The 14,576-nt window shown below is 37.2% G+C and overlaps 3 protein-coding genes across 4 annotated transcripts; 1 reads left to right on the forward strand and 2 right to left on the reverse strand.

The window, feature by feature from the left end:
* The first annotated feature begins 43 nt into the window (after nucleotides 1-43).
* On the forward strand, nucleotides 44-11,403 carry LOC113862010 (pentatricopeptide repeat-containing protein At4g01570-like). Its single transcript, XM_027495158.1, has 2 exons — nucleotides 44-2,960; nucleotides 11,366-11,403. The coding sequence occupies exons 1-2, from the start codon at nucleotides 689-691 to the stop codon at nucleotides 11,401-11,403; spliced, it is 2,310 nt and encodes a 769-aa protein (XP_027350959.1). The 5' UTR covers nucleotides 44-688.
* On the reverse strand, nucleotides 4,171-8,534 carry LOC113862013 (26S proteasome regulatory subunit 7). Its single transcript, XM_027495162.1, has 10 exons — nucleotides 8,298-8,534; nucleotides 7,520-7,601; nucleotides 6,997-7,088; nucleotides 6,837-6,914; nucleotides 6,570-6,631; nucleotides 6,315-6,459; nucleotides 5,999-6,217; nucleotides 5,719-5,900; nucleotides 4,765-4,940; nucleotides 4,171-4,507 (listed from the first exon to the last, which is right to left on the reverse strand). Exons 1-10 carry the CDS (start codon nucleotides 8,382-8,384, stop codon nucleotides 4,350-4,352), a joined length of 1,281 nt encoding a protein of 426 aa, XP_027350963.1. The 5' UTR covers nucleotides 8,385-8,534; the 3' UTR covers nucleotides 4,171-4,349.
* LOC113862012 (O-fucosyltransferase 36-like) lies at nucleotides 9,766-12,444 on the reverse strand. Of its 2 annotated transcripts, none has more exons than XM_027495161.1 (3): nucleotides 11,186-12,442; nucleotides 10,849-11,098; nucleotides 9,766-10,187 (listed from the first exon to the last, which is right to left on the reverse strand). In XM_027495161.1, the coding sequence occupies exons 1-3, from the start codon at nucleotides 12,361-12,363 to the stop codon at nucleotides 10,011-10,013; spliced, it is 1,605 nt and encodes a 534-aa protein (XP_027350962.1). In that variant the 5' UTR covers nucleotides 12,364-12,442; the 3' UTR covers nucleotides 9,766-10,010. The 2 variants fall into 2 exon arrangements, 1 of the variants encoding a protein (XP_027350962.1); XR_003504407.1 differs by having other exon boundaries at nucleotides 10,051-10,187; nucleotides 10,849-11,058; nucleotides 11,186-12,444.
* Nucleotides 12,445-14,576: the final 2,132 nt, after the last annotated feature.

The following is a 14,576-nucleotide window of genomic DNA, read 5'->3' on the forward strand; positions in this document are numbered from 1 at the left end:
CTCCTCTGATCATTTATCATGGTTGATGACTGATAACCACAAACTAAAGCTGTCAAGAAAAAAATTTACCAATAAAATAGAATATGCAGGGAGTTATCAATTTCATTTAACAATATCAGTAATAATGGTTGCTGTACAAAGATAGTGTCATACAGGGAATTGTCGATTTCATTTAACAAATATGCAAGCAGATTCTGTAAAACAGGATTTTAGTAAGTGAATACAATTGGTATCAGTATGCTCTCTTAATGGATACAATGTTCCATATGTTACTGTCTGCATTAATGAATACAAAATGGCAATTGCACACATACCACATAAATCATTGACTTTCTTTGCCATGTCTTTTATTTCCTTCTCCACTTTTTTTATGCTCGCGGAATAAGGTCCCAAACCCTGCATAAACCAAAATCTACTTAACACACCAGACAACCAAATCATAAAAAATCAAGAGCATTTAATCATTCACCATCCATACCACAGAGAGAACAACCACTATGCAATCGCTACTTAAGACATACCTAGTACACTTCATCAGTGATCTTGGAAACTCTTAAATATATGGATTGAAATTGTGGAGAAAAGTTTAAAATTTGAATAGCTATGCTTTTTCTGAGACCCTCCTTCTCTCGAAACAGGGACCCCTTTTAAATTGTGAGATCCTATCAGCTTGGGTTTGGGGATCGGAATGCGGCATGGAGGAATGGGAGAGTTGCTGGTGGTGGCGTCCATCACCAAAACCCTATCCTCTGCAACACCGAACCTCCCTCACTCTCTTGCGCTTCAAATCACACAACCCATAATCCTCAAAATCCTTTCCAACCCATCCATTAGCCCTTCCCAAAAACTCCAATTCTTCGAATGGGCTCGCACCCACCACACTCCTTCTCCCTCCGCATACTCTCTCATCTTCCGCGCCCTCTCTCGCCCCCCTTTTCTCTCTCACATTCCCTCCCTTCTCCATTCCATCAAACAAGACGGCGTCGTTCTCGACCCCCACTCCTTCAAACACCTTCTCCACTCTCTCATCCTCTCCCACCATCTTCACTCCGCTCTTCAACTCGTAGACTATGCACAACACCTTCACCTCTACCCTACTCTCACCCCTCTCATCTACAATTCCCTTCTCATAGCCTTGCTTGGAAAGAACCAACTCTCACTCGCCCTCTCCATGTTCTTCAAGCTCCTTGATGCTGCGCCTCACGTTGATTCCAAATCCGTCGCTTACAACCACTTGTTGGTTGCCCTTAGAAAAGCCCACATGGAAGCCGAGTTCAAACAAGTATTTCACAGTCTCAGGGAGAAGAAAGGTTTTTCCTTTGACACATGGGGTTATAATATCTCTATCTACGCGTTTGGTTGTTGGGGCGATTTGGCTGCTTCCTTGGCCCTTTACAAAGAGATGAAGGATAAGGGTTTGGTTGCCCCCGATTTGTGCACCTACAACACCCTCATCACTGTGCTTTGCAAGCATGGCAAGGTGGAGGATGCACTCCTTGTGTGGGAGGAGCTGAACGGCTCACCTCATCAACCTGACAACTTCACTTACACCATCCTTATTCAAGCTTGTTCTAAGACCTATAGAATAGAGGATGCCACCAGAATTTTTAGCCACATGCAGGGCCACGGTTTCCGTTCTGATACGCTTGTTTATAACTCTTTGCTCCATGGATTCTTCAAGGCCACAAAGGTTTCTGAAGCCTGCCAGCTGTTTGAGAAAATGGTTCATGAAGGGGTGAAGGCGTCCTCTTGGACTTACAATATTCTGATTCATGGATTGCTTAAGAATGGGAGGGCGGAAGCTGCTTACACTCTGTTTTGTGATCTCAAGAAGAAGGGCCAGTTTGTGGATGGGATTACTTACAGCATTATTGTGCTGCAGCTCTGTAAGGAGGGTCAATTGGAGGAGGCACTGCAGTTGGTGGAGGAAATGGAAAGCAGGGGTTTTGTTGTTGATCTTGTTACCATAACTTCGCTCTTGATTAGCATTCATAAGCACGGTCGCTGGGACTGGACAGAAAGGCTTTTGAAGCATGTCAGGGAAGGTGATTTGGTGCTCAGTGTTCTCAAGTGGAAAGCTGGAATGGAAGCTTCTATCAAGAACCCTCCTTGCAAGAAAGAGGATTATTCCCCGTTGTTCCCTTCCAAGGGAGATTTTAGTGACATCTTGAGCTTCATGAATGCCAACCTTGATCCTCATGATGGGGAGGAAAATTTATGCAATGAAATTGACGAGTGGTCATCATCTCCACACATGGATAAATTGGCCAATCAAGTTAGCTCCACTGGCTATTCTTCACAGCTGTTTACTTCTTCCCGTGGACAGAGGGTTCAAGAAAAAGGGTCGGATTCTTTTGATATTGACATGGTGAATACTTTCTTGTCTATATTTTTGGCCAAGGGAAAGTTAAGCATGGCTTGCAAATTGTTTGAGATTTTCAGTGACACAGGTGTGGATCCTGTAAGTTATACTTACAATTCTATCATGAGCTCTTTTGTTAAAAAGGGCTATTTCACTGAGGCTTGGGCTATTCTTACTGAAATGGGAGAAAAGGTTTGCCCTGCGGATATAGCAACCTACAATATGATAATTCAAGGTTTGGGAAAGGAGGGAAGAGCAGATCTTGCCAGTGCTGTTCTTGATAGGCTAGTGAAGCAGGGTGGTTATCTTGACATTGTTATGTACAACACTCTCATCAATGCTCTGGGGAAGGCCGGCCGAATCGATGAAGTGAACAAGTTCTTTGAACAAATGAAGAGTAGTGGGATAAATCCTGATGTTGTCACTTATAACACATTAATTGAAGTTCATAGTAAGGCAGGGCGATTGAAAGATGCTTATAAGTTCTTGAAAATGATGCTGGATGCTGGATGCAACCCTAACCACGTTACAGACACTACTTTAGATTATCTAGGGCGGGAAATTGATAAATTGAGATATCAAAAGGCATCCATTTTGAGTGAAAAGGATGATCCTTCGTGAGTTGAGTTTTGTATAGCTAAAGTGAGGTGGATGGGATAAAATTCCAACAGTCTAGGAAAAATGGAATTTGTAATAAAGTTTTTTTAAGTATACAGTTATCAATTCATACTACAAAAGTTCAAGTATGTTTGTACTGAAATGTAGTTTTTGGTGGGTTCTGACTCTTAACACTGAATTTGACTTGCAGTTATTAGAATATTTAAAAATTAACATGATATTTAATATAATTATTTTATTTTATTTTAGATACACATATTTTAACATATTTATCAAAATTATAAAATATACTAAAAGTTGTTTCCCTTTAAATGTATACAAAATATTTTTCTTTGACTTTTTGCTGTACTGTGCCTTTCGGAGAGAAATTGGAGTAAATGATTTTTTTTTTTTTGTAAATTTCTTAAAGAGATAATTTATGTTTAGCTTAGGTCAATAGGTCCCACAAAATCTTTCATTGGACAGTGGGTGGTGTATGTTGTTTAAGTTAGTTCCTTCATTGTAATATAAATTCCTTTATTGCAAATTTGAAGCTCAGTATAGTATGGTGGCTGCCATATTCTGTTGATAATAACCGGCTATAACGAAGGATTTCCTAGTTTGTGCAAAGCCAATCAGCTTTATTGGGCGAATGAAACGGGGAAATAACTTGCTGCTTTATAGATATGGGCACGAGCAACGTCAACCAGCCCTTGGCATCTATTTACATCGAAATATCAGCAAGTTTACAGCCAAAAGATATGCAACATAATAAGATAATTGAAAATATGGAACATCAGATGTAGCTCCCATACTCTTCAATCCGCTCGTTTTTCTTGTAACTCTTTATTGCTCGTAACCGTTTGTTCAACGTAACGTTATATAACCACCATGACAACAAAATTCAGCATGGACAGTTCAACCAGGGAAGAGCATCTAATCATCATCAGTTAGTTTCGCCTTCGATTATTTAATGCATCTGGTGTCAAGACAAGGTCGTTGTGTGATATCACAAGTTCGTTTCATGGTACATTCAGATTATTTTTCTTCAGCGCCGTGTACTGACCCGCGATTGACGTGTCTCAACTTTGAATGAGTCGTGCTCGTTATTTGTAGGCCAGTAACGAGCACGACTCATTATTACTCTTGATTAACACCTCGGTGTAAGATAATAATTATTACTCTTGCTGTTGTTAATAAAAGCAACGAGACACGAAATAATTAGCACGTAACATTATATAAAGCGTTTGGTAGAGATTTTGGAGTCAACATTCAAACAAACGAATTTCACAAACTGCAGATGAAAGAAACACGCGCCCCCTTAAAATTTCACTGGCAAAAATACCGTGTCACTAATACAGTTTCTGGGAAGTAGAGGAAAAAGAATATCTCAGTTGTAGACCATATACTTGGGAGTAGCACTGAATTTCTGGTATCCTTTGATGACTTTATTAACTGCATCAAGGAAGTCTTTCTCTGTTACAGTCTTCCTTCGGGCTCGAATAGCAAACATACCAGCTTCAGTGCATACACTCCTTATATCAGCTCCTGAAGAGAACCAAATATATCTTGGTCAAAAAACCAATCTCTGGAAACTACCTAAGCCTGAAGGACCATGTTCAACCATGGGGCATAGGAAGGAAAGGAAGTAGCAGAAATCCCTCAAAATAGGAGCAAGTTTTAGGCAGAAAACATAACTACGCCAAATGCTAAAAGAAACAATAAAATTTGATGAAAAACTCTAAAATAACAAACAAAATACCATTATACAAAAGTAAAATGCCAAGTTTTGAAGGTATTCTTACCGGTAGAATTTGGGCAAAGCCGAGCTAAAAGTTCAAAGCGGATATCCCTTTCACAGTTCATGGTTCTTGTGTGTATCTTGAATATCTGAGTCCTACTCTCTAAATCAGGAAGGCCAAATTCAACTTTACGGTCCAATCGTCCAGGCCGTAGTAGTGCTGGATCTAGAGTATCAGGCCTGGAAATTGGGAACAAAAAACCATAAATGATCAGCCCCTCCAGCAGTAGTAATAATTCCAAAATGGGGAAGGATAAAAACCTTAGCCATGAAACAAATGCAACAAGAGTTACATCGCAACCTTGGTTTTTAATATACTTCTTTACAAAATCAAGGGGGCAACACTGGAAAATAAAACTTAAGAGATATGCTAGAGCATAAAATACATGTTATGCTTTGACACTTCCAACAAAAGGGAAAAAAATACAGCCAATAGCCCCAATATGAAAGGCATCCAGTGATATAAATATAGCATCATGGAATCTATAAATCAATAAAGAATTACGTGAAAACAAAAAAGGTTAAACTTAGTCAACATCGGTACTTCTTGCACACTTTTTTTTGAGTTAAACCAACTACAAAATGCCATGGGATGGAAAAAACCCACAAAATCCATTTCCTAGTAGTTCAAAGTTCGATGTTTAAAGAGCACAAAATCATAATTTACTAATGTAAACTATGATTCGCTAACAAAGTCAAAATACAAAACATCAAAAAATGACAGAATGCATTTTATAAAATTCCAAAGCTGAAATTTGTTATATGAAGTATTATACCCCAAAGTAAACAAATTTTAGCCCTTAAAGTGAATGTGATAAATGGTATCCACTACAACAACTTAACTGCTTTGTAATTATGATCATAATGGTACAGTGCACACACTGACACTTTCTTAACATCTGTAGTAAAACTGAGTATGAAATAAAAATAAAATTGTATGATAGTCAAATCAGAAAACCTGTTAGTTGCCATCAAGACTTTGATATTTCCACGGGCATCAAATCCATCAAGCTGATTCACAATTTCAAGCATAGTGCGCTGAACCTCGTTATCACCACCAACACCATCATCAAACCGTGCACCTCCAATTGCATCAACTTCATCGAAAAAAACAATGCATGCCTTCTTTGAACGGGCCATCTACATAAGATAAAGTTTTACTCAGATGAAACCATGTCGCAGAAATAATTATGAAAAAAAAAAGAAGAAAAACTATATGATGCATCTTAGACATTCACCTGAAACAGTTCACGAACCATCCGAGCACCCTCACCGACATATTTCTGAACTAACTCACTTCCAATAACCCTAATGAAACAAGCATCAGTTCTATTTGCCACAGCCCTAGCTAACAGTGTTTTGCCAGTCCCCGGAGGACCATAGCAAAGAACACCCTTTGGAGGATCGATTCCAAGCTTAACAAATTTCTCTGGGTGGAGCATGGGAAGCTCAACAACCTAGACAATTTTATTTTTTTTTAAAAATTAGAGTCACATAACTTACATCCTCAATTATAATATCAATTGAAAATCAGGGAAACTTCTAATAACTTACTTCTCGCATCTTTTCAATCTGTTCCTTACAACCACCAACATCATTATATGTCACATCAGGCTTTTCTTCAACTGTCATCATTGTAACACTTGGGTCAATTTTTGGAGGCAACGGAATCTGAATCTGATATTTGTTTCTATCAACCCTGCAATGATAGAATGAAGTTCATTCAAACAAGCAGTCAGCATAACACAAATGCCTCCTCTCTCGACAGGTAATATTTTAACATCCAAAAGTTACTTATTGAAAACGTACCCAACACGCATCCCTTCCTCTATGTCTGTGGGTGAAACTTTGTCACCCAGCCCAACAACAAACTGCCATTAAAAAAGAAGGCAGAAGGAATATTAGTCCCAATTAAATATAGACAAGAATCAACAGCTTTGCCAAACCACTGGCATTTAGAGAACTGTTCAGAAACTGATAATTTCATAACAATAGCAAAGTCTAACATCCTTAAACAAAGAATATATGATAGATGTTGGTGGTGAGAAATAATGGAACAGTATAAGATATGAATACCTTCGCAATCTGCTTCACATTGATAACATATTTGGCATCTTCTGAGTTTGGATTTATGATCTTTGTGCACCTTGCTACCTGTTCAATAAAAACTCATCTTTCATTAGTAACACCCAAAAATATTATAAAGCACTTCAAACAAGATCAACAAAATTATGACCTGAAGAGGCTGCTCCTCCTGCATCATTTGTTTATCGGAAACAAGATCCCACTGACTTGGTGCAGCCAAACCAGTATCAGACTCCTTGATACCTACAATAACAAAAGAAAGTTCAGAAGTGTTAACTGTATGCAGTTCATGCAACTAAGATACTCAGTAGGAACGCAATAAACAGAATATCAATTATCAACTCCTCCTTTGATCATTTATCATGGTTGATGACTGATACCCACAAACTAAAGCTATCAAGAACAAATTTACCAATAAAACAGAATATGCAGGGAATTATCAATTTCATTTAACAATATCAGTAATAATGGCTGCTCCACAAAGAATGAGTGTCCTGATTTTAATAAATATACAGGGCATTATCAATTTCATTTAACAAATATGCAAGCAGATTCTGTAAAATAGAATTTTAGTAAGTGAATGCAATCTGTATCAGTATTTTCTGATAATGAATACAATGTTCCATATGTTACCATCTGCATTAGTGAATACAGAATGGCAATTGCACACATACCACATAAATCGTTGACTTTCTTTGCCATGTCTTTAATTTCTTTCTCCACTTTTTTTATGCTCGTGGAATAAGGTCCCAAACCCTGCATAAACCAAAATATGTTGTAAAAGAATTACGTAAATTAAACACACCGTAGACGACCAAATCATAAAAAATCAAAAGGGCATTAAAATCATTCACCATCCATACCACAGGGAGAAGAAACACCATGAAATCACTAATTAAGACATGCCTAGTACACTTCAGCAGTGATCTCGGAAACTCTTGACTAAAATAGATGCACTGACATGGTTGAGAAAAGTACTGAATTTGAATAACTATGCAAGCAGCAACAGACCCCCAATTACACCCATTCATCTCAACTATAAGTTAAAAACTTTGCACAGTTGCATCAAGACTTGCTAGCACTTACCACCGCATAAAATTCACAGCAAGCACAAAGCCCAAAGCTATCAATGCAAAATAGAGTCGTCCAAAGAAACCCTAGTTCCCTAACAATATTCTTGACATACAGAAAGTCCAAGTCTATGAGATATGGAAAGGGGAAGTTCCATCGTTTTTCATTTAGCTTTTCATAGAAATCATCCAACTTTCTGAAGTTCAAAAAACAATTACATCTACAAATTTGCAGTAGTAAACAGACCCCATTATCGAGAATGCATATTAAAGATAGTAATGGAATGAAACCCAGTGGCAGCAGGTTTAGTGGAAACAAAAATCTAATCTAAGATTGATAAAGTAGGGAGATCTGGAGAGGTAGATTAGGGTTAAGAGTTACATAGGTTTTGAGGAGGGCGATATCATCCTCGTCCAGGGGGCGGGGATTCTTCTCATCCTTGATATCGTCTTCGTGGTCTGTTGCCATAGATGCTTTTACTCTCTTGAATTTGATTGATTTATGAGTAACACAATAACTGATATGAAACTGGTTTTCTTCGGAAGAAAGCCAAATCGAAATGAATCAGCCACAGCCCCGGCTTTTATAGTAGACACGTTAACACGCACTCATTGCTTCAACCTTCAAGCCGTGTACTATCAAATACAAGTTTTTCTTTTCTTTTCTTTCTAGTTTATCTAATCTTTTCTTTACTTTCGGATGTTCGAAAAATAACCATCCTAAAACTATATTATATTAAAAAATATATCTAAAATATATATTTTATGAGTGATTAAATCAAGTAATACTTGTGTAATAGTAATTTTCACTCTGAACTTAATTAAAAAATTTTCAGAGACTAATCTTATACGATTTCTATCTCAAACAGAATTATTTCTATATAACATACTTCCTAATCATTTTTATCAAAATTTTAAAATTAAACAGGTTAAATCAAATACTAAAAATGTTCACAAATTAGCTTAGTTTAATTTTAGAGGCAAAATATTTTAAATTAATAACAGCAACAACGATCAATTTTATTTCATCATGTGAAATTAATTACATAAATCGTATGATGCAATTAAATTTAATAAAAAAATAAATATTTAAAAATATTATTTATTATTAAATATCTTTCAAAAAATTTATCCCTATTCATTCTCTTTCCTCACTAGTGTAGCCGGTAGCCTTATTTACAAGCAACCAAACTAAGTAAAAAACCTAACCAATCAAAATAAATTAAGTTATTTCAATTTCATAGGTCTTTTGCAAACCAAATGGATTTAGTTTATTAGAGTATATATATAAAAGAAAACATTAATGTTGGTAAGTTTAAATAATTATGCATTTTAACTAAATTAACATTATATTATATTATATATATATTAAAAAGATGAAATCTAAGTAATTTAGTTGGAATAATCGATTTTTTTAATAAAAAAATGATTGTATATTATGCTTGTATAAGAGAGAGAGAGAGAGAGAGAGAGAGAGAGAGAGAGAGAGAGAGAGAGAGAGAACAAGTTTGAGTTAATTAATTTGAGAATCGTACAATCAAGTTCTAAGAGCTACTATAATGAGGTAGTATATTGAATTATTTATCTCGAATTTTATAAAGTATCATCCCCGTGTATAACGTTGCTTCTTATAGAAAGAACATTACACAAAACAACATAAATGCAATAATTTTTTAATGGGTATAAAAGGGAAAAACAGAAACTATCAAAAGTGCTCTAAATGATAATACCAACACCTATTCCAAAGCTGATCAAATTTTATTGGTTTGATTTAAACTCGAACGGATATATCAAATCAAAATAATTTAAAATATTTGGTTTGATTTTGAGAAAAAGAAATGGGATTCGGATTAGGGAGGGATGGTCCGTAGAAGAGCTATACTTATTGTGAACAAATTCAGGACAAACCCGTGGAGCATACAAACTATACTTATTGTGATAGAATATATATATAACAAGAAAAAGTTATGAGCCAATCACTAATTCTATAATCATACACCACAGTATTATTCACAAATCGCACTTAAATCTTTCCAGGACGAAGACGACTGTGCCCTCTGCCTCATGGCATACACGAAAGTCGCAGCAGTTATCTTCATTCATTTTCCGCCACCACATTTGGCTCCTCACCTTGGCATAGGTACTCATCGCACAGTGATGCTGATCCCCAGTCCTTCCTTAGCCGCAGGATGTCTTCAGTGAAAGTTGAACCGGAGGCTCCAATGAACACACTGGACATGGCACATATAGTCTTGTCCAGCATAGCTTCCACCTTAAGAATAATAACAACATTCATAATGCACGTCAGCAAACCACACTCAGAATGCAGCAGGCTTCTGCGTTCCGAAGCAATCAGCATATATATAACATGCGTAAAGACTTCTTCTAACTCATCTTATGTCACTGCACAATCCCACCAAAACCAGGGAGAAAAAAAGACAAATATTCTTGAAAAACATCTCATTCGCTAGAACTTTAATTTCCGCAAAAGCAAAATGTTTAGATCGAATGATAGGAGAACTACCAGATTTCATTGAAACAAACACACAAAATCTCGGTCATTATGACCTGAAAGGGCCGATGAATACAACTTTGCACATAAGGATACAAACTAAACAAATTATAGACAACGCCCCTATGCAGTGGTGGTCAAATGCTTCCAATTAATTGTGACCATCAACATCAAATTCACACATATATAGCTAGAGCTGAATCATGAAACGCAACTGTAGTCACTTAAAAAAGATGCAGCACACAGATATAAACAGAAAAGGACGCATGATGAACATAAGATACAGACTCATCAATTTTTTGTAATAATCTTAACGGTCAATATGGTTTTGCAAACTGAGGTGAGTTGAGAGTTACAATATTGACTAAAGTTGAAAACCACACGGAAGAAAAGAAGCAATGTGATTGTGATCTATTCTCACCTGGGAGTCTCCCTCAATATGATGCCTGTATAACAAAGCATCCCATTTTTCTGCTGAATTACGAGCTGGGCGTTTAACAAGTGGTACTGGCCTGCCATTCAGCACAACCAAAGATTGAAGCAGACCAGTTTCACTTTCTGCCGCATCTGTTGAGAGATAAATGACGGGTGCATCGGCTCGTTCCACCACACGCAAGATACAATCTGCTGCCTGAGGAATGGGATAAAAGCAACTTGGTTTTTTGACATTACTGCAGACAAACAAGAATGAAAATGGATCATCGGAATTATTGTCTCAGTGATGAGAGATGAAAGAAGAACAATGGTAGAGTACGCACCAGAACTTCAAGAATCCGTGTCTTCGAAAATGTAAGGCAATGAAGTTCCTCCCCAGGAAGGTTTGAATGAAACGCTGAGCAGTGAGCAAAATAAGACGGCTGGGTTCAATGAGAGTTTTGCATTGGTGAGCAAGTGGACCACCTGGTTGCATCACCCACTCTTGTTCCACCTCAGCATAGAAAACATCCCCAATTCCCATAACATCATCTTCATGTGAAAACTTTGACAGAACATCCTGAACAGTCCTCTTTTTGGGTTTCCTAGTATCCTCATCCCAAACACCCTCGGGTTTACGCATCGACAAACCCAACGCCTTCAACTTCCTCAAGCGCTCATCATCTAGGTAACAGGGCTGAGGCAATGAAAAATAACACAGGAACTTATCCACGTGCATGCGATTCTTCCTTATGGTAGAAAATTCTTCGAAGGGGATCACTACCTTTCTTCCGATGCATTTATTGATGTGATCAATATCCAACACTCTATCATACTGATAATCCACTTTGGGACTGGGAATAACCAAAACGCGGTTTAGGAGAGCCGCGAAGAACATGTGCTTCTCCAAGCAAATGAGGTGGTTAGACATCTGCCCCGAAACGCACACCGCTAGCAAATATTTGTTAGCTTTGGGCTTCCATTCAATGGTTCTTCTCTGCGACAATTTCTGATCCACTGTTCTACACCTATCGTAACCCTGAGTAGCATTCCAAAAATCGACCGAGTTTGCAGTGCCGTGGGGATTGAGCAGAAGCTGTTGAATCTGTGAGTTGAGGGAAATCTGCTTGAAGAGAAGGGATTTAAGATCCTCCAGAGGATTCAGATCCTGCGTTTGGGAGGTGGAATTGGAAGGAATGGTGGAGTTCCAAGCGCGGAGAAGCCCTAATTGCTGTTGGCGGAGGAGGTAAAGGGCGCGCAATAGGGATTCGTTGGTGTGATCATCGACGTTGAGAGAGGAGGCGGAGAAGAGAGAGTGGGAATCGGGGGTGACGTAATAGAGGAGGATTATGAAGAGCGGAAGAATGGCAAAGAGGTACTTCTTTTGGAACTTCAACTTCAACTTCAACTTGGAGGTGAGGTGTTCGACTTGGAAGGAGGGAGGAGTAGGGGGCTTCCTTTCGTTCTGCTCGACAAGATTGTGGCGGTCGTCTTCCTCATCGGAAGATAAATCCCTCTGCATTGTTCCCTTAGCCACGGCGGCGGCGACGGCCACCGGAGACGGAGAACGATATCTGGAAGTGAAGAAGGAAAGTGGAATTTGAGGGAGTAAAGTAAGGTAAATGAATGAATGAAAACGACCAGTTACCAGTTACCAGCCCATCTTACCTTTTAAGCCCATTCTAGCATGCTGCTGTTGGCTGCTGTTGGACAGGTCCAACTACCCAAACGCTATTTTATTGGACTGGCAAGTCTCTAGAGAGTTGATAAAGGTTGCTTACTTTATTAAATTATTAATAATTAATACTACATATATTAAATAAAAAAATAAAAATATCCTCGTTTAAGATAAAATTTATTAAAAAATAATTATGCAACTCTCTCTCAATCTTAATCAACGTTTTTTTTCTGTATTTTTTAATTTTAAATAAATTTTAAAAAAAGTGTGTCAAAAAGGTACATAGATGGTTCAAGAAGAGTAATCATGGTTAAATGATCCATCTAAGCTGGCGTAACATGAGACACGTAGTTATGAACGTTGCTGCCACGTGTGCCTTCAATACATGTGGAAGCCTCCAGCATTACGCGATTAAGTCAGATTTTGAGGAGCCAAAGACACATAATTTGAAGCTTTGTGTAAATGCCAGCATTTTCTGAAATTTGATCAAAATCCAAATATTGAGAATTGAGATGGGGAAGACAAGAGTTGTATTTACGATTGGGCGGAACTTGAAGCTTAGCAGTAACATCACTCCTGGTTCTTGCAAGTTCGTCACATCCAAGCCCTCCGACCGGGCTGCAGTTCATGGAGTTAAGCCTCCACTTCCTGACATCCTCCGCGTAATCATATTCCAACTCTTTCATTTCATTTAGTTACTTCTCAATAATCACTTTTTTTAGGTGGGGTTGAATAGAACTCTGTTGTGTCATGTGATTTTTCAGAAGGAAGAAGTAGAAAAAGAGATTCAGAAAGCTAAAGAAGACAAAGAAACTAAGAGGAAACAGATTGAGAAGTCTATAGAATCCCCCACCGCCAACTCCTCCAAGCATAGATATTTTTTTCAAAAATAAAAGAGAGAAAAGAAACTTCGTACATTGCAGCTTTTCAGCTCTTCCTAGCTATGACATGGTACAATAGAGACGTTCACTGTCCAATTTGTAATGAATAAAACTGAGATAAGGTCCTCTAATTTATTTATTTGATTCAGAAGCATTTGAAATTTGAGAGGAGTGTTTCGTAGTTACATCCTCTCCCGGGCCATGATCATTTATTTGACACGACCAAAGTCAGACTCAAATGAGAGAAACCATATATAAATAAATTTAAGGGATAAATAACAACTAAAGCAAGATGAAAAAATAAGTTATATGGCAATAGTTTTGAACAATCATTCACGAGACCTTTTGCAAAGAATGAAGAAACTTCAAACTAGCATACTTGTTATTCATTTGAATAACAGGATATTTCCATTTTTAATATACTTTTAAGTAGCATACATAAACATGTATTCACTTGATTTCCACTCGAAGCAAGATAAGAATCTGTCCTGCCTCTACGTGGAAGTTGCTTCCTTACGTACAAAGTTATAATTCTACCATGTTTTTTGATTTACTGTAACTAAGCTGAAGCACTGCAGTATTGTTAATTTCTGATGATCTAGTTCTTTCTCATGATCTTATCTTAGTTCAAATTGAGCCGTGTGTCATAATTTACACCCTCTGCGTATTTGTTTCTCACGATACTTGTTTCACACTGGTTTGAATACACTAACAAATCGATAAATATATCAGTTGACATCAACGTTTTAAAAAATGTTACTAACATACTCTTTGTGGAAATTGTTTTAGATTCCTGAATTTATAATAAAATTTATGTAAATGGTTTCTTATTTATTAAATCTCATTCATTGTTTAAAGGTTCACGTGATTTTCACTCGACGATAAATAGTTGTTGAAAAGAATAGCAAAACAATTCTCCAGTCCGCAAGTTTCTCCGGGTCAAAACCACCAACATCATAAAAAATTAATAACATAATTTTTAAAATAAAGAAATAAGATATTCAATCAATAAATTTAAGTATCTTTTAACAAATTTAAAATTATACAAAAATTAACGTAAAAAAACTAAAACACACATAATTAAAACATTCTTTTGTCACTTTTTAATATATGGAGAGTCCATGAGATAAGTAGCATGATTCTCATCTAATCTTTTTGAAAAATTAACCCCGTTTC

Source organism: Abrus precatorius, unplaced genomic scaffold, assembly GCF_003935025.1.
Source record: "Abrus precatorius isolate BTA unplaced genomic scaffold, Abrus_2018 Scaffold3, whole genome shotgun sequence".
NCBI lineage: Eukaryota > Viridiplantae > Streptophyta > Magnoliopsida > Fabales > Fabaceae > Abrus > Abrus precatorius.